Genomic DNA, 20,683 nt, shown 5'->3' on the forward strand with positions numbered 1-20,683 from the left:
ATTGTCGGGGCTGCTGCTCACCGACTCCCCCATTCCACTCACACCGCTACCCCCCGGCTGCTCCGTCAGGTCCAGACTAACGACCCCTAACGTCTCGCCCCCCTGTACCTCTGCCTGGGATGTAGACCGCGTTTGCATAGTTTAATTAGCAGCTCGTACGCTCCGCGCTTGCGATGCGTTACACTGTGCAAAGGCGGGGTGGGGCTGTAAGCGCGCTCACCAGTAAATCTCCGTCCCGCCCGTAAACAAACAGGCGCGGCGCGTGTTTCCCTCCCACCCGCGCTCCACGTGTGCCGACAATAACAAACACGCCCCTACCCTCTGCCCGTAAACAGACCAATCGCACACGAAGGGGGTGGAGCTGGGGGACGGGCGGGCGGGGTTTCTGCCGTGCGCGCCGCTGATTGTGGACGCTCGCTTGGCTCTGAGTTAAAGGTCCCGCTCAAACAGTCGCGCGAATACGCGCACGCTCGGCGCTCTAACTCGCTATCTCGCGACCAGACCCGTGTGCGGGTGCGTGACCGCGGCACCGCCACCCAGGTACGCGATCGCTAAGCACTATGGTGGGCAATCGTGCGGGCACGTAAACACCACCCGCTTCGTCTCGAGGTGCACAGCCGCGCATACACACGTAGACACCCGGCGCACACTCTGCCCTCCACTTCACGCTCCCAAAAGACCACGCAACACAGTTGTTTTTCCCCCCACTAGCGAATTTTATTTACCTGTGATGGTACGGTCAGTGGACGCTAACCTATCCCTCGGAGGTCTACGAGTCGATTTCCCCTACCGCTCGCCCCGCTCTCTATCCTGGATGTAAAACGGCTGAACTTACGCCTCTCTCACTCGTACTTACTTCTCCCCGATGTACTGACCGCTGTGAGGGAATGAGGCGACGAGCCTGCCGATGCTGGAGTACGTCTCACGGAAGTCTCGGATGGCTGACTCTCCTGCTCCCAGGACCGTGATGATCTTGAACCAGATGAACCCCCTTGCTACCCCGAGACCTAAACGTACACATATGGACTCAAACACACACACAACTCGACTCAAACACAAACACATTGACTTACATACACACATATGAACTTACACACACATATGGCCTAACACACACATGGACTAACACACACACACACATTTGGATTTTTGATTGATGAGCTGGCACTGCTAAGGTTCTGGATTCGAAATTAGGTCAGCACTCAGACCTCTGAGTGATGTGGCCATATCTCTCTTGCGAGAATCGAGAATATAGGTTTATCATACGCGATTGAAGTTATATCTAAAAACCAAGATCTCACTTCTGCTACGCGTTATCTGCACACATACTAGCTTACGTTTTGATAACTGTGATGGAGGGGTTATCTTCGTGCAGTCATTCGTGACCGGGTTGAGACCATCAACTCACCACACTTGACTGTGCAGTTTCATTACAGGCGAATGCCTGTATTTGAACAAAGGTTTTCAGTGATGCTGGCTCAAAGGGGTTGTGGATGTGATAATGATGATACTGAATGCAAACACAATCCAATGATTTTTTAAAGATATTTTATTTTGCATGCAATTGTAATCTAAATACATTAATCCAGATGGTGGTGCTGATGGAAATGATAGCACTGCAAGAGAAGTTCTTTAATTTTCTGGTGTCACCTTTGGAGAAATTGTTGGTAATTCGAGGCCAGTTATCATTATTTGTATATTCATTGTAGTGTGAAATGGAAAACAAATATGAGCGTTTTTGAAAATAGGTGTCCCAACACAAATGAAGATTGGTTGATTGTTTGAGGAATCTTTATCTTTCCGTCATCGTTTTGTTTGGTATCATTCACACGTGGATGTCTTCTCTCTATAATTTTAGTAGAAATGTTGGTCAAGTCCATCGATTATTCTGTTCGTGGCAGCATGCAGAAACTGTATTGTCAAGATATATGGTTGTATAATTTTTCCGTGGAGAATGTCGTTAGCTGTGTGCTTCGTGTGAGTTTTCACTCTTCAGCTTCTCATTTCTGAAGCCCATAAAGTTTCACCTCTTTTACCTCCTTCCAGTCATTTATGTCGGTCATCCAACTTGTACTTTGATGTTTTGAACCCCTCCAGATTTGCACTCTACCGATCAGCGTTGCCTATGCCAGTGTGTATTGTCTTGTTACATTGCCCAAACCACTGCAGGAAGTTTTTTTTTTCCATTTGCTTTTGCTAGTTCGGGGTCATTCTCACGTAAGTAAATGGCAAAAGTAACGTTAAAAATGATTTATTATCTGTGAAATGATAGTTAGATTGTAAAATCAAATATTTTGAAGATACCCTCTCCTGTGTTGGTTTGATCTGGAACTGTTTTTGTCGTCGTTTTGTTGCCTTGCCCAAGTTGGCATTTAGTGTTGAAAAATCGGCAGGAATGTACTTATGCTATTTGTACTTATATACTTTATTTATTCGTATTTCTTTATATAACTTTAAGCTACTGGCTTACCATTGATCTACTTTTTACTCCTATCGTGTTTTGTATTGTTTGTTGTTGTAACTTGCTGAATCGCCCCTACTGGACATCTGTAAAAAAGAGATAAATTTATCGTCGGATTCCTCCGGGATAAAGACAGATTATGATCATTCCATTGTGATTTCTGAGCGAACAGACTCAATTATGTACGGTATGTGCGAGAAAAATTCGTTGAAATAACTGCATCTCCGTGTAAATTATTTTTTCACCGATTCAAAGGTTCCTTAATTGCACGAACTGAAATCTCCCAAATGGCATATGTATTGCATCATATTTTATACCGCAGGGTTCAATAAACTATTAAATAAAGATAGGCAGCGTTGAATGCAGCATGCAGTTAGTAAAGCGCAGCACGTGCGTGCTTTTCCGGTGCCGTTTCACTTTTCCTTTGTTACTACAGTCGCCTTGGTGTAGGCGAGGCCCTTGTAGACACCCTCCATTGGGATGTCGTAGGTGGCGCCGTTCAATAAGGAGATGCGCACCGTACCCTTGTACGGGAGGTCGATTTCCGCGCGACCGATATTGATGTCGATCGCAGTGGTCTTGTGTGGAGGAACCGTGACGTTGAATGAGAGGAGCTCGGTTTTCGATTCTGAATTCTCCACGGCGTGCGTACTCTCGGTGCTAACGGTAAAACTAAAGCCAGCTTCAACATCCACGACATCCGGAACGCCGGCTGAGACGGTGAGGCTCACGGTTGCCTCCAGCTTGTTTGTGATCGACCAGGAGGAGGTTTTGGTCACGGTCTTGGAGGTTTCAATTTTATAGGTTTGGGGGACAGAACCAGTATTCTTGTAACTGAGTGATTTGATCTCTTCCATCTGGACTTTTGGAAGCTCCCTGTGCAGTGTAGGGTATGTCACGTTGATCAATTCTGAACTTTTAACCGAATTGATGAAGAGGAAGCCCATGCTGTCGATGTCTGAACCGCCTTTGCCCATAATTCCAAGGCAGATTCCAGAGCGTATGTCGACTGGGTACTCGGTCTTTAGGCCCCAGTCTGTCATCTTCACGAAGAATTCCCTGCCTTTGGTTGTCCTGAACTTGAAGGCGCCCAGGCGTGAGCCAGCCCCATTCCCCCACAGTGAGAGGGACGAAAACAGCTCCCCGGGCTGGAACACAAACTCTTTGTGAGATCCCGAGGGACTGCCGTACTGTGCAGTCCTTCCGTCCGTCAGCCAGGCCTTCACGCACTTGATCTGCCACCCTCCAACCCACACCCAGATTTTTTCCAGCGTTGCTCCATTTCTCCTCCCATCAAAACTGAAGGATGTTCCTCCTTGTCCTCCACAGGTGTGTAAGGCCAAAGCATAAGGCATTTTCTCCTTTCTTCCTGCACATTACAAGATACAGATTTGTTTAAATTATTAAAGGAATTTAAAACATCGTGATATTCACAGTTTGACTTTCAAAACCACATTATATTGACACATTTGTAATAGTTATGCACTTCTAAATTTGCATGTCGACTCAGATGTTATCGACAATTCAATAACAAATATCACTATTGCGAAAAAACTGTGAAAAAGCAGTACATCATCATGTTGGGAAATTGTAAAAAACACACACATTGCATCAGATTATTAACTCGTAATGGCTAACTTACAGCTAAAGACAATGAAAGAGGAGCAGACAGTGACAAGGTTAGATAATTTACAAGAATAACTGTTTGAGGTTAAGAGAGACTTGTCTGCAAGAGAAATACAGCTTCTCTGAAATAAAAGTTGACACAACACAGTACAGCAAATCCTTCCCTCGAGGTTTTACTGTTTTGGGCCAAATTTATTGAGGTACTGTTCGCCGATTGTGCCCCTGTGGCTCGACCATTCGCAGTTGATCTAGAGATTCCTGTATGCATGGTAAATGTACTGCTCGCGATTATGCTGCCATGAAAGTACACAATGCGCCATCTTGTCCCCATCGTATTGCCCAAGTGGCCCATCGTGGTATCCCAGGCCACGTGGTGTTCCTAGATTCCAGTGGATAGACAGTGAGGTTCAGCCGCTCACGATTTTAACTTCCTGCAGTGAACAGTACTGTACACGGTTACCTATACAGTACATCTACGAATAGCCCCTCCTGTATTCAAAAGCTTTCTTTAAGATGTTTGATTCAAGCATAGCCTCATCCATATGGAATCACAAAATAGCGCAAATAGATTTTTATTCCCTTACGTTACTTAGGAGATATCGGGGCCTGACCCTTTGCAGATTTCCTAAAATAGAACAAAACAATCGCTTTCAGAACTTTATTCAATAGATCAACAAGAAAAAGTAAAGGACATGGAAAAACTGGGAGAAGGCTCGGTGAGCTGCTGGTTGTTTGCTGCGGTTACCTAAGCTCCTATCAAATATAGATCGCGGGTCCTGAAACCATTATTCACGGTTTCTAACACATTGGGGAAATGCAACCACAGGTGAATCTCATTCCACTCCTTAAACACATTGTGGAAATGCAACCACAGGTGAATCTCATTCCACTCCTTCATATGTAGACAATCGCCTCTGTGGGGCAACCAATCACTAACAATACGATGCACAAGGGCTAACTGGCCTGGCTGGAGAGAGATAGGCTTGGAAAGGGTGGGGGACCTTCCAATTAGGGTTACCAAAATATCAGGGACACCATCCAAAGCTACAAACAAAAACTTTTACCACATCACTCACCCAATCTTGGATGGTCTGGTGGAAAAAGGAAATGAAAAGTTTGTGCAGGAGATTGAGACCGGGTTAGAGCCAAAACTAGAAAGCTGAGGGGGAAAGGCTGCTGGGACAGGACATTCCTCACCAGAAATGGACTCAAATATGTTGGGCTCAGACAGCAGGCCGCAGGTCCCTTCCTCTAAACATAATTTAGTTCAAATTCACACATTCCTCTCCTAATTGCCCTAGATACCACAATGCACGGTACAGATGTAACTGAATGCCTTCTGGACGTGCCCAGATATTTTAGAATTTTACGAGAATTTAACGGATTATTTTAATCGGAACTTGGCACAGAGCTGAGCCCCTCAGTGGACTAAACTTTGCGGGGCTTGAAAACAAAAGGGCTATCGGTACGCCAATATGCCTTACTGAAAACCGGCTATATTGTAGCAAGAAAGACAATACTAGCAAATTGGAAACAAGAACCCCCTCTTGGGGACTGGCACAGAACTATCCGTGCCTTGGCGGGAATCAGCTCCTTAACAAGGATCTACCAGGGATATAATAAGAGTAAGAGGCAATGTGGTCCCCATTTTATTGATCCTGCGTGAATAACCAGAAAAGTAGGGAGCGGGGCAAGGGGATGAACTCCAGACACTGAAACATTGCAATAGTCACCATTGCTCCTTGGGGAAAATAAGAAGGATAAGCCCAGACATCACGCTTATGTTACTTTGTTTCCTGTCAAGTTTGGATGAATTATTCCCCTTCCTCCCCCTTGTCCTTCTTCTTCCCCTTCCCAGTTAATCTGCTGCTCCTGATCGTTGCCTCTGTCGTAGGTCAGCGAGCCCAAGGGCATCCAGACGGGTCCCCATTTAAGGATTTATTGCACCGGGTTCGACACACGTTCGTAATTGGTATCGCCCTCTGTGATGGCCATGTTCTGGACTCTTACAAAAAAACATGCATTGGATAAATAAAGGGTGGACGATTGACCCAGGACATCAAGAGTCGTGTTTTTCTTCTTCTTCTTCATGTGATGCAGTGTGGATATCAAAGAGAGAGAGAGAGAGAGACAGGAAGAGAGCAAAGGTAGAGGGGAGGCACGAGTATTGCACAATCGACGTCACTTTTACACAGACAAACGTCATCAATGCATTTGTATGTAAAGTTTTTTTCTTGAACATTTAAACCAACGTTGTATGATTGTCAATTGAATTCACATCTTTATATTTTTAGGAGTTGCTTGCTGCTGATGCTGTTATACGTTTTTTTTTTTCACTGATTTGTGACAGTACCTTACAGAACGGATTTGTAGTGAAAATAAACACAGAAATCCGATAGCATCTTGTTTTGCCAACATCACACCAAACAGGCAGGTTCTCAAGGGGTGCCAGCTCAGAAGGACTTACCTGGGAGTCACCTGTCCAACACACACACCACCTGAATTTTTAAGAACGAGACCAGTCAGGAGTAACCCACATACTCACCTTAAGGTTCTCTTCCCAGAGCATGATTTTCTATCACCAGAACACTGTCATTTATACTACTGTTGCACAGGCCACGTGATCCAGCTACAACCTAAATTATAGATCGGTTCGCATCACTCACGTCAGAATAGTTTATGTAAATATAGTTTGGCATATTTCCAGAAATTATGAATATTTAATCTATCATACATTGATATGTTTTTCAAACTTGAACCTCTCTTTCTTTTTCATGATGACGAGGTGGAGTGAATCAATGAGTGGTGTATTATCAAACAAGGTCCTTCTAACATTATGGAACCTTGTTTCCGTGCCAAACATCGTAATCCTTCCATTAAAAAAATATTCTGAAGCAGAAAGTTAGTAGTGCCAGATACACCAGCCACATTTGCTACCGTGTAGCAATATTTTAATGTCGATGTAAAATTCAATTGAGGGACATGATTATTTTGGTGTGTTCTGGGACTGTTGTTGTACATATCCGGGAAAGATCTAGATTGTTGTTGTTGTCTTGGTGAGGGACTGTTGTTGCTGTTGTCTTGGAGTTGTCTGGGACTGTTGTTGTTGTTTTGGTGTATAACTCTTGTACTTGTCATAGTGTTTTCTTGGACGCTTGATGTTGTTTTTGTCATTTTGCTGTTTTGCCCCAGGCGTGCATTTGGTGTCAAAAAATTGGCAGGAATGTATGTTCTTGTGCAATTTGTACATCTATACAGGAGTATCTCACTTAACGAGCATTCTGTCTCTGCTAATTCGAGCGATTTCAATACAGATTAATTTGTTCCAAAACGAGCAACACTCTCAAGGCACTACTTTTAGTTGCAAAAATGATCATCTTAAGCAGCGTTAAAACAAGTATAGCCAAAACATAACCCTCGTGCTCCTCCCAAGAGACCTCATTAGTTAACGTGTGTTGGGCTGAAACAAGCGTTCTATAACTCCTCGTTGGGTAAGGATTTCGCGTATTCATATTCTGTTGTTGTACCCAGAAAATCCTTACTGACTCTCAAGATACATTTTCGAAAGGGCCTCTCTAAGTTTCACAGTAGGGGGCGATTTAGCTGCTCTGTGTAATCTCAATTGAGTAATTTTGCAGATACATTTTCAACATTGGAATGTTCGGCCACACCAGAAACATTTACAAATAAATTGTGAAAGAAGAAAAGCAGAGAACCCATAGGAAACCCATCCAGGAGCTGCTCAGAAATCGAACAAAGGACGTCTAAACTGTGAGGCACAAGTGTTAAAACTCTGCCACCCCGCCTACAGTATCAAATTGAATCCACGAATTGAAATAGAATTGGAAAGAAAAAAATCCCGCTTCAACTACAATGGAAGTCAAATGGTAATACATTTTAATTATGACTAAAGTTTGTCATCAGAATCCCTATAAATATGACGAAAAATGTAGTGCATTTAGTGAAACAGTTAAGCCATAACTGGTTTATTAGATTAATCTGATATACCAGTCGTTCCCAACCAGTGTGTTTGATGTGTACACCTCCCAGCCTAATATCTTGTCCTCATTCCCTGACCAGCACATAATCTACTGCGAATCATCCCTAACTTTACTTTACAATCCCTGTTCGTACCGCCTTTGGAGATGGTACACCAGATAGCCACTAACAGAAGATTAATGCAGTAATTTATACAAACGTTTAGGCTCCGCAGTCCCAGAGTGTCAGGCTACTTTATTCCCAATAATTCGTTTGGTGCGACTGAGTAGTTTCTACTTCGAAAATAACCTTTAAAAATACACAGACCATGAAAACGAGACGTGACAAATGAAACATTACAATCGATCAGACAGAGGTTACGAATCAAGCCATATTACACAATACAAATAAGTAAGACATGCACGTGTAAGATACACGATATAGAAAATTAGCCAATGCAAATGAGACAAACAGCAGAGACAGTTCATAAGATTCAGGGCATTTTAGATGAGTTATTACAAATTGGATATTAGATGGGCAAAGGGAGTAGGTAGAATATGTTAAACAGTAACAATTGAGGGCGAATTATAAAGTAAATAATCATGAGCATCCCCACGCTGAGAAACATGCAAGGAAAGCAATCTTGCTAGCAAGCTGTTATGAGTAGCAAAAACATGTTGCGTAAAGCAGACGTGTTACGTAAGAAGTACCGATATAGATGTCTCTTCTCTTCCATCAGCTGTCAACAGGTGGTTGACAACGAGGCTGAATGAAATGGTTCCTTTGATTTCGGTCACTGGACACGACATTCGCTGTGCCGTGAGGTATGGTGAATTGAATATTGGCTTGGCAACATTGATCGGTAATATTTAACGAATAAATAATCAATAAATAACCGTGATAGTGTTAATGTATTGAGCCTATCATTTTTATTTAGATAGTATTTTTTGGGTTTTTTTTGGAAGCAGAAATGCCTTAGCCCACAAAAAAGCATCATGGAGAAGGAAGTGAAGTGGCACTGCTGTGACTCTGCTTATCTGAAACCCGATTCACACCACCATCCATCACAGAAGAATTCTCTCATCAAGACTCTGTACCATAGAGCCCAATGCATATCCGACCAGGAAGACATAGGCAGTGAACTCAAGCACGTACACCAAGCTCTTAAGGCAAATGGTTACTCCGACTATACAATCCGCAAAGCTATCACTCAAACCATGAAGAAGGACCCTCTTGAGGAGCCTTTCAAAACCATCACTTTACCTTACATTGCGGGGATCACAAAAAAAGATCTCCAAAATCTTGAATAAACACAAGATCAACGTCCGTTTCAACACATTACATAAAATCCGTGATCTGGTTCCGTCTGTAAAAATATGTGATTCCGGACATACGGTACCCTGGTGTCTAGAAACTAAGTTGCCTCTGTGGTAGTAGTTACATTGGAGAAACCAAACGCCATGTCTCGGACCGCATTCGTGAACACAAAGCAGACCATAAACACGGTAGGACCAACACCTCGGCCATGGCAGATCATTGTTATAATTCAGTAGGCTCACATGACATTGACTTTTCCAAGACAGAGGTTCTTTGTAAGCCATCTGGCTACCATGAGAGATTCGTTCATGAGGCTATCCACATATACAAGCACAAAGACAATTTCAACCTAGAAGATGAATTCTGGCTTAGCAATCATTGGAAAGATTTGATTAACAATTTCAGGTCTTAATTGATTGTTCACGTTTACAGTGGCTTTCAGACATCATACATTAATGTTTCGTCTCCCCCCTCCTCTTTTCAGAACATAGATGGACTAGTGATTGATATGCCGATCGGAACCGTTTCATAAACGCCGTCCAATTGCCAACTTTGGCCTAAAAGCATTGAACGTGAAGTCGCTGTCCCGCTCTCGATGGTGGTGCTCCATCATCGTCCGATTCAGCTGGCCGTTCCCCGGAGGGTGCGGGTCCATCGTCGGCGTGTTCCAATGCCGTGGGAACAGCTGCAGGACAACTTAACACCGTCAATAGCACCCGCTCCGTCGTCATAAAGCGGTCAAATGCCTCCGTCAATGTCGCCAGCCTGGCCTCCCACTGGGCCATGAGGACTCTCCAGTCACCCGTCGGCCCCGGGATCTCGGCCCTGCTTGAGCCACCATCCCGCTCGCTAGACACTTGCTCGACCAGGTCCTCCGGAGGAGTAACAGCCACTTGGCCAGACACGGGAATCACGTCCAAGTCGTTGCTGTTGTCGGACGAGTCCATCAGCACGTTCTTCCTCTTGGCCGATTTCTTCGACATGTCGGCGTGGTTTTGTAGTCACCTCTGACACCAAATGTAGTGGTTGATTTCACTTGGACAACTTTTGTTTTTCTTCCAACACCACTTCATTTACAGTTCCCCAAATGTCCTCAATACTTTACAGTTCCTTTGCTTGCCATGGCTCGCTCGCCGTGCTTCACACGACTCACTCGCCGCCTTTGTCTCTCCAATCTCTACTTCTCCGTCAGCTCTGATATCACTGTGCTCTCTCCACTGCTGGCTGCTTCGTCTCTGCTCTCCGCTCTGCGCGATCACTGTGCTCTCTCCGCTGCTGGCTGCTTCTTCTCTGCTCTCCACTCTCCGCTATCACTGCACTCTCTCCACTGCTGGCTGCTTCTCCCTACTCTCCTCTCTCTGCTATCACTGTGCTCTCTCCACTGCTGGCTGCTTCTCTCTGCTCTCCTCTCTCCGCTATCACTGTGCTCTCTCCACTGCTTGCTGCTTCTCTCTTCAGCTCCTGCTTTCCTCTCTCACTGCTGGCTGCCTTCACTTCAGCTCTGCTCCACGTCCTGCTTCGTCCAGCCCCCGAATCCAACCCCCCTTTCTCCTCGCATCTCCCCAGTTTGTCCCTGCTCTCATTACTCTCCAATTAATTAACCCGCGTCCCAACGACGCTCCGCGTGCCCATGCACCTGTTACTTCTCCAGACTTTAAGACGCCACTTCAGCCCTGACAACAACACCAGCCAATCACAGCCGTCTCTGGCTCCATAGCTTAATTGGCCTAATCATGACATCATTGTCCCAACCATCGCATATGTTTGTCCCAATATGACCCATACTCTCCTGCCCCCGCGCCATCTCACCATTTACCCTCATGCGCCTAATTGTTCCACTACATATGTATGTATGTGTGAGTCGATATGTGTGTGTAAGTATATGTGTGTGTGAGTCCATTTGTGTGTGTAACTACATATGTGTGTGTCTAAAGTCGATGCCTGTGTGTGTGCGTGTAAGTCGATGTGTTTCTATGTGTGTGAGTCGATGTCTGTGTGTAAGTCCAGGTGTGTGTCTGCCTTTTTCACCCGGGCACCACCGGGTACTTACCGCTAGTTAGATATAAATCTAACAATGAATCCAATTTTTGTTTCATGTACAGCATATACAGTACATACAAATACATATTTAGTTAATCGGTACTAATATATTAGGGGCCATCCATAAATTATGTCATGCACTTGGGGGGGGGGTCAGACATTTGTGACGATGTTTGACGAGGGGGGAGGGGTTTGAGAAATGTGACGTCACATCAAAATGCGCAACTTTAAATAAATATAGGCAGCACCTTCTACTTAATTAATTATACGTTTTAATAAGTGTGTTTTCCTACAACATCAGAGTGCAGCGCCACATTAAAAATGCACTACAATGACAATAGTTTAAAGCGGTTTGAAGCATGTTTTACATCTTTTTTTTGGGGGGGGGCAGAGCTTCGTGACGTCATATTTGAGGGGGGTCTGACTTTGCGTGACGCCGCGTGACGAAGGGGGCGGGGTGTCAAAAATTTTCAAAATCGCGTGACGTCATTTGGACGGCCCCTTAGTCGAGTGTCATCACAGGTGAAAAGTCGTCTCTTGTCCGTGCGCCTCCACCAATCACACATGCGCCAAGTGATCTGGCTAACCGAATCAAGTAAAACTTTCTAAACGCTTGATTTCGTATAAAATTTTGTATTTCATATGCCAGATAGCAGACCAGCCAGCCAATCACAATGGTGGCTAATTTTGTCAGCCTTTGATGTTCCAGAGTCACAGCAGTGCGACTTCACTTCCTTCTCCATGATGCTTTTTTTGTGGGCTAAGGAATTTCCGCTTCCAAAAAACCCCCCAAAAATTGTATCTAAATAAAAAGGATAGGCTCAATACATCAACACTATCACGGTTATTTATTGATTATTTATTCGTTAAATATTACAGATCAATGTTGCCAAGCCAATATTCAATTCACCATACCTCACGGCATAGCGAATGTCGTGTCCAGTGACCGAAATCAAAGAAACTATTTCATTCAGCCTCGTTGTCAACCACCTGTTGACAGCTGATGGAAGAGAAGAGACATCTATATCGGTACTTCTTATGTAACACGTCTGCTTTACGCAACATGTTTTTGCTACTCATAACAGCTTGCTCGCAAGATTGCTTCCCTTGCATGTTTCTCAGCGTGGGGATGCTCATGTTTATTTACTTTATAATTCGCCGTCAATTGTTACTGTTTAACATATACTATGTATTCCCTTTGCCCATGTAATATCCAATTCGTAATAAGTCATCTAAAATGACCTGAATCTTATGAACTGTCTCTGCTGTTTGTCTCATTTGGATTGGCTTATTTTCTATATCGTGTATCATACACGTGCATGTCTTACTTATTTGTATTGTGTAATATGGCTTGATTCATAACCTCTGTCTGCTCGATTGTAGTGTTTCATTTGTCACGTCTCGTTTTTATGGTCTGTGTATTTTTAAAGGTTATTTTCGAAGTAGAAACTACTCAGTAGCACCAAACGAATTATTGGGAATAAAGTAGCCTGACACTCTGGGACTGCGGAGCCTAAATGTTTGGATAAATTACTGCATTAATCTTCTGTTAGTGGCTGCCTGGTGTACCATCTCCAAAGGGGGTACGAACAGGGATTGTAAAGTAAAGTTAGGGATGATTCGCAGTAGATTATGTGCTGGTCAGGGAATGAGGGAAAGTTATTAGGCTGGGAGGTGTACACATCAAACACACTGGTTGGGAAAGACTGGTATATCAGATTAATATAATAAACCAGTTATGGCTTAACTGTTTTAAAAAATGCACTACATTATACGTCATATTTTTAGGCATTCCGATGACAAACTTTAGTTATAATTAAAATTCATTACCATTTGACTTCCATTGTAGTTGAAGCGGGCTTTTTTTCTTTCCAATTCTATTTCAATTCGTGGATTCAATTTGATATTGTAGGCGGGGTAGCAGAGTTTTAACACTTGTGCCTCACAGTTTAGACGTCCTTTCGTCGATTTCTGACCCGCTCCTGGATGGGTTTCCTATGGGTTCTCTGCTTTTCTTCTCTCACAATTTATTTGTAAATGTTTCTGATGTGACCGAACATTCCAATGTTGAAAATGTATTTGCAAAATTACTCAATTGGGATTACACAGAGCAGCTACATCGCCCCCTACTGTGAAACTTAGAGAGGCCCTTTCGAAAATGTATCTTGAGAGTCAGTAAGGATTTTCTGGGTACACCAACAGAATACAAATACATGAAATTCTTACCCAACGAAGAGTTATCGAACACTTGTTTCAGCCCAACACGCGTTACCTAATGAGATCTCTTTGGAGGAACACGAGGGTTATGTTTTGGTCATACATGTTTTAACGCTGCTTAAGATTATCATATTCGCAACTAAAAGTAGTGCCGTGAGAGTGTTGCTCGTTTTGGAACGAATTAATCTGTATTGAAATCGCTCGAATTAGCAGAGAAAGAATGCTCTTTAAGTGAGATACGCCTGTATAGATGTACAAATTGCACAATAACATACATTCCTGCCAATTTTTTGACACCAAATGCACGCCTGGGGCAAAACAGCAAAAAGACAAAAACAACAGCAAGAGTCCAAGACAACACCATGACAAGTACAATAGTTACACACCAAAACAACAACAACAACAACAACAACAACAGTCCCAGACAACTCCAAGACAACATTAACAACAGTCCCTCACCAAGACAACAACAACAACAATCTCAGATCTCTCCCGGATATGTACAACAACAGTCTCAGAACACACCAAGATAATCACGTCCCTCATTGAATTTTACATCTACATTAAAATATTGCTACACGGTGAGTAAGGATCTATGTTACACAACATATTTATAAATGTGGCTGGTGTATCTGGCACTACTAGTTTTCTGCTTCAGAATATTTTTTAATGGAAGGTTTACGATGTTTGGCGCGGAAACAAGGTTCCATAATGTTGGAAGAACCTTGTTTGATAATACACCACTCATTGATTCACTCCACCTCGTCATCATGAAAAAGAAAGAGAGGTTCAACTTTGAAAATTAAATATGTATGATAGATTAAATATTCATAATTTCTGTAAATATGCCAAACTATAGTTACATAAACTATTCTGACGTGAGTGATGCGAAGCGATGTATAATTTAGGCTGTGGCTGGATCACGTGGCCTGTGCAACAGTAGTATAAATGACAGTGTTCTGGTGATAGAAAAGCATGCTCTGGGAAGAGAACCTTAAGGTGAGTGTGTGGGTTACTCCTGACTGGTCTCGTTCTTAAAATTCAGTTGGTGTGTGTGGTGGACAGGTGACACCCAGGTAAGTGCCTCTGAGCTGGCACCCCTTGAGAACCTGCCTGCTTGGTGTAATGTTGGCAAAACAAGATGCTAGCGGATTTCTGTGTTTATTTTCACTAAAAATCCGTTCTGTAAGGTACTGTCACAAATCAGTGAAAAAACAACGTATAACAGCATCAGCAGCAAGCAACTCCTAAAAATATAAAGATGTGAATTCAATTGACAATCATGCAACGTTGGTTTAAATGTTCAGGAAAAACTTTACATACAAATGCATTGATGACGTTTGTCTGTATAAAAGTGACGTCGATTGCGCAATACTCGTGCCTCTTTTCTCACTTTGCTCTTTTCCTGTCTCCCTCCTCTCTCTCTCTCTTTGATATCCACACTGCATCACATGAAGAAGAAAAACACGACTCTTGATGTCCTGGGTCAATCTTCCACCCTTTTTTATCCAATGCATGTTTTTTTTTGTCCAGAACATGGCCATCACAGAGGGAGATAGCAATTACGAACGTGTGTCGAACCCGGTGCAATAAATCCTTAAATGGGGACCCGTCTGGATGCCATTGGGCTCGCTGACCTACCACAGAGGCAACGATCAGGAGCAGCAGATTAACTGGGAAGGGGAAGAAGAGGACAAGGGGGAGGAAGGGGAATAATTTATCCAAACTAGACAGGAAACAAAGTAAAATAAGCGTGATGTCTGGGCTTATCCTTCTTATTTTCCCCTAGGAGCAACAGTGCCTATTGGAATGTTTCAGTGTCTGGAGTTCATCCCCTTGCCCCGCTCCCTACTTTTCTGGTTATTCACGCAGGGTCAATAAAAATGGGGACCACATTTCCTCTTACTCTTATTATATTCCTGGTAGATCCTGGTTAAGGAGCTGATTCCCGCCAAGGCACGAATAGTTCTGTGCCAGAGTCTCCAAGAGGGGGTTCTTGTTTCCAATTTGCTAATATTGTCTTTCTTGCTACAATATATCCGGTTTTCAGTAAGGCATATTGGCGTACCGATAGCCCTTTTGGTTTCAAGCCCCGCAAAGTTTAGTCCACTGAGGGGCTCAGCTCTGTGCCAAGTTCCGATTAAAATAATCCGTTAAATTCTCGTATAATTCTAAAATATCTGGGCACGGCCAGAAGGCATTCAGTTACATCTGTACCGTCCATTGTGGTATCTAGGGCAATTAGGAGAGGAATGTGTGAATTTGAACTAAATTATGTATAGAGGAAGGGACCTGCGGCCTGCTGTCTGAGCCTAACCATATTTGAGTCAATTTCTGGTGAGGAATGTCCTGTCCCAGCAGCCTTTCCCCCTCAGCTTTCTAGTTTTGGCTCTAACCCGGTCTCAATCTCCTGCACGAACTTTTCATTTCCTTTTTTTCCACCAGACCATCCAAGATTGGGTGAGTGATGTGGTCAAAGTTTTTGTTTGTAGCTTTGGATGGTGTCCCTGATATTTTGGTAACCTTATTTGGAAGGTCCCCCACCCTTTCCAAGCCTATCACTCTCCAGCCAGGCCAGTTACCCCTTGTGCATTCTATTGTTAGTGATTGGTCGCCCCACAGAGGCGATTGTCTACATATGAAGGAGTGGAATGAGATTCACCTGTGGTTGCATTTCCCCAATGTGTTAGAAACCGTGAATAATGGTTTCAGGACACGCGATCTATATTTGATAGGAGCTTAGGTAACCGCAGCAAATAACCAGCACCTCACCGAGCCTTCTCCCAGTTTTTACATGTCCTTTACTTTTTCTTGTTGATCTATTGAATAAAGTTCTGAAAGCGATTGCTTTGTTCTATTTTAGGAAATCTGCAAAGGGTCAGGCCCCGATCTCTCCTAAGTAACATAAGGGAATGAAAATCTATTTGCGCTATTTTGTGATCCCATATGGATGAGGCTATGCTTGAATCAAACATCTTAAAGAAAGCTTTTTGAATACAGGAGGGGCTATTCGTAGATGTACTGTATAGGTAACCGTGTACAGTACTGTTCACTGCAGGAAGTTAAAATCGTGAGCGGCTGAACCTCACTGTCTACCCACTGGAATCTAGGAACACCACGTGGCCTGGGATACCACGATGGGCCACTTGGGCAATAAGATGGGGACAAGATTGCGCATTGTGTACTTTCATGGCAGCATAATCGCGAGCAGTACATATATCATGCATACAGGAATCTCTAGATCAACTGCGAATGTTCGAGCCACCGGGGCACAATCGGCGAAGAGTACCTAAATAAATTTGGCCCAAAACAGTAAAACCTCGACGGAAGGATTTGCTGTACTGTGTTTGTCAACTTTTATTTCAGAGAAGCTGTATTTCTCTTGCAGACAAGGCTCTCTTAACCTCAAACAGTTATTCTTGTAAATTATCTAACCTTGTCACTGTCTGCTCCTCTTTCATTGTCTTTAGCTGTAAGTTAGGCATTACGAGTTATTAATCTGATACAATGTGTGTTTTTTTTACAATTTCCCAACATGATGCTGTACTGCTTTATCACCGTTTTTTCGCAATAGTGATATTTGTTATTGAATTGTCGATAAAGTCTGAGTCGACATGCAAATTTAGAAGTACATAACTATTACAGAGGTGTCAATAAAATGTGGTTTTGAAAGTCAAACTGTGAATATCACAATGTTTGACCTTTCATAATTTAAACAAATCTGTATCTTGTAATGTGCAGGAAGAAAGGAGAAAATGCCTTATGCATTGGCCTTACACACCTGTGGAGGACAAGGAGGAACAGCCTTCAGTTTTGATGGGAGGAAAAATGGACCAACGCTGGAAAAAATCTGGGTGTGGGTTGGAGGGTGGCAGATCAAGTGCGTGAAGGCCTGGCTGACGGACGGAAGGACTGCACAGTACGGCAGTCCCTCGGGATCTCACAAAGAGTTTGTGTTCCAGCCCGGGGAGCTGTTTTCGTCCCTCTCACTGTGGGGGAATGGGGCTGGCTCACGCCTGGGCGCCTTCAAGTTCAGGACAACCAAAGGCAGGGAATTCTTCGTGAAGATGACAGACTGGGGCCTAAAGACCCAGTACCCAGTCGACATCCGCTCTGGAATCTGCCTTGGAATTATGGGCAAAGGCGGTTCAGACATCGACAGCATGGGCTTCCTCTTCATTAATTCGGTTAAAAGTTCAGAATTGATCAACGTGACATACCCTACACTGCACAGGGAGCTTCCAAAAGTCCAGATGGAAGAGATCAAATCACTCAGTTACAAGAATACTGGTTCTGTCCCCCAAACCTATAAAATTGAAACCTCCAAGACCGTGACCAAAACCTCCTCCTGGTCGATCACAAACAAGCTGGAGGCAACCGTGAGCCTCACCGTCTCAGCCGGCGTTCCGGATGTCGTGGATGTTGAAGCTGGCTTTAGTTTTACCGTTAGCACCGAGAGTACGCACGCCGTGGAGAATTCAGAATCGAAAACCGAGCTCCTCTCATTCAACGTCACGGTTCCTCCACACAAGACCACTGCGATCGACATCAATATCGGTCGCGCGGAAATCGACCTCCCGTACAAGGGTACGGTGCGCATGTCCTTATTGAACGGCGCCACCTACGACATCCCAATGGAGGGTGTCTACAAGGGCCTCGCCTACACCAAGGCGACTGTAATAACAAAGGAAAAGTGAAACGGCACCGGAAAAGCACGCACGTGCTGCGCTTTACTAACTGCATGCTGCATTCAACGCTGCCTATCTTTATTTAATAGTTTATTGAACCCTGCGGTATAAAATATGATGCAATACATATGCCATTTGGGAGATTTCAGTTCGTGCAATTAAGGAACCTTTGAATCGGTGAAAAAATAATTTACACGGAGATGCAGTTATTTCAACGAATTTTTCTCGCACATACCGTACATAATTGAGTCTGTTCGCTCAGAAATCACAATGGAATGATCATAATCTGTCTTTATTCCGGAGGAATCCGACGATAAATTAATCTCTTTTTTACAGATGTCCAGTAGGGGCGAGTCAGCAAGTTACAACAACAAACAATACAAAACACGATAGGAGTAAAAAGTAGATCAAAGGTAAGCCAGTAGATTAAACTTATATAAAGAAATACGAATAAATAAAGTATATAAGTACAAATAGCATAAGTACATTGCTTCCGATTTTTCAACATTAAATGCAAACTTGGGCAAGGCAACAAAACGACGACAAAAACAGTTCCAGATCAAACCAACACAGGAGAGGGTATCTTCATAATATTTGATTTTACAATCTAACTATCATTTCACAGATAAAAAATCATTTTTAACGTTACTTTTGCCATTTACTTACGTGAGAATGAGCCCGAACTAGCAAAAGCAAATGGAAAAAAAACTTCCTGCAGTGGTTTGGGCAATGTAACAAGACAATACACACTGGCATAGGCAACGCTGATCGGTAGAGTGCAAATCTGGAGGGGTTCAAAACATCAAAGTACAAGTTGGATGACCGACATAAATGACTGGAAGGAGGTAAAAGAGGTGAAGCTTTATGGGCTTCAGAAATGAGAAGCTGAAGAGTGAAAACTCACACGAAGCACACAGCTAAGGACATTCTCCACGGCAAAATCATACAACCATATATCTTGACAATACAGTTTCTGCATGCTGCCACGAACAGAAAAATCGATGGACTTGACCAACATTTCTACTAAAATTATAGAGAGTAGACATCCACGTGTGAATGATACCAAAAAAAACGATGACGGAAAGATAAAGAGTCCTCAAACAATCAACCAATCTTCATTTGTGTTGGGACACCTATTTTCAAAAACGCTCATATTTGTTTTCCATTTCACACTACAATGAATATACAAATAATGATAACTGGCCTCGAATTACCAACAATTTCTCCAAAGGTGACACCAGAAAATTAAAGAACTTCTCTTGCAGTGCTATCATTTCCATCAGCACCACCATCTGGATTAATGTATTTAGATTACAATTGCATGCTCTTTAATTATAGGGAATTGCATGCAACTAGTCAGTTGCATGTTCTGCAATGCTTTGGGCTTGTGATGCAAAATAAAATATCTTTAAAAAATCATTGGATTGTGTTTGCATTCAGTATCTTCATTATCACATCCACAACCCCTTTGAACCAGCATCACTGAAAACATTTCTTCAAATCCAGGCATTCGCCTGTAATGAAACTGCACAGTCAAGTTTGGTGAGTTGATGGTCTCAACCCGGTCACGAATGACTGCACGAAGATAACCCCTTCCATCACAGTTATCAAAACGTAAGCTAGTATGTGTGCAGATAACGCGTAGCAGAAGTGAGATCTTGGTTTTTAGATATAACTTCAATCGCGCATGATGAACCTATATTCTCGATTCTCGCAAGAGAGATATGGCCACATCGCTCAGAGGTCTGAGTGCTGACCTAATTTCGAATCCAGAACCTTAGCAGTGCCAGCTCATCAATCAAAAATCCAAATGTGTGTGTGTTAGTCCATGTGTGTGTTAGTTCATATGTGTGTGTAAGTTCATATGTGTGTATGTAAGTCAATGTGTTTGTGTTTGAGTCGAGTTGTGTGTGTGTTTGAGTCCATTTGTGTACGTGTAGGTCCATACGTGTATTTAAGTCCATGTGTGTCTGTCTTTTTCGAACGGACAACACCCGATGTGTGTGTGTACGTCGAAGTGTTTGTGTGTGTCAGTCCAAGTGTGCGTGTCAGTCCATTTGTGTGCGTATCAGTCACTCTATGTGTGTGTTAGTCCATGTTTGTGTGCTAGTCGATGTGTGTGCATGGCACCATCTGAGTGTGTAACTTAACGTGCGTTTGTGCGTCTATGTTTGTCAGTCGATGTGTGTGTGTGTACGTCGCTGTGTATGTGTGTTGTCAGTCCATATGTGTGTTGTAGTCCACATGTGTGTGTAAATCCATACATGTGTGTGTGTGTCACTCGATATGTGTGTGTAAGTCAATGCGTGTGTGTGTCTTAGTTGATATGCGTGTAAGTACATCAGTGTACTATACG

At 43.3% G+C, this 20,683-nt stretch overlaps 2 protein-coding genes across 2 annotated transcripts; one reads left to right on the top strand and one right to left on the bottom strand.

Annotated features, from left to right (window-relative positions):
* Positions 1-1,537: 1,537 nt before the first annotated feature.
* On the bottom strand, positions 1,538-6,653 carry LOC142908034 (aerolysin-like protein). Its single transcript, XM_076058169.1, has 2 exons — positions 6,633-6,653; positions 1,538-3,830 (listed from the first exon to the last, which is right to left on the bottom strand). Exon 2 carries the CDS (start codon positions 3,814-3,816, stop codon positions 2,875-2,877), a length of 942 nt encoding a protein of 313 aa, XP_075914284.1. The 5' UTR covers positions 3,817-3,830; positions 6,633-6,653; the 3' UTR covers positions 1,538-2,874.
* A 7,852-nt stretch (positions 6,654-14,505) lies between these two features.
* Positions 14,506-19,746, top strand: LOC142908035 (aerolysin-like protein). The gene is made up of 2 exons (XM_076058170.1): positions 14,506-14,638; positions 17,381-19,746. The coding sequence occupies exon 2, from the start codon at positions 17,395-17,397 to the stop codon at positions 18,334-18,336; it is 942 nt and encodes a 313-aa protein (XP_075914285.1). The 5' UTR covers positions 14,506-14,638; positions 17,381-17,394; the 3' UTR covers positions 18,337-19,746.
* Positions 19,747-20,683: the final 937 nt, after the last annotated feature.

The sequence above is a fragment of the Petromyzon marinus genome, assembly GCF_048934315.1.
Source record: "Petromyzon marinus isolate PM22_M1 ecotype Great Lakes invasive population chromosome 68 unlocalized genomic scaffold, UKy_Petmar_22M1.pri1.0 chr68_unloc.1, whole genome shotgun sequence".
In the NCBI taxonomy this organism is placed as follows: domain Eukaryota; kingdom Metazoa; phylum Chordata; class Hyperoartia; order Petromyzontiformes; family Petromyzontidae; genus Petromyzon; species Petromyzon marinus.

Excerpts from the sequence above, each read along its gene's own strand:
- LOC142908035 (XM_076058170.1), top strand. The coding sequence starts at position 17,395 with ATGCCTTATGCATTGGCCTTACACACCTGTGGAGGACAAGGAGGAACA.
- LOC142908034 (XM_076058169.1), bottom strand. The coding sequence starts at position 3,816 with ATGCCTTATGCTTTGGCCTTACACACCTGTGGAGGACAAGGAGGAACA.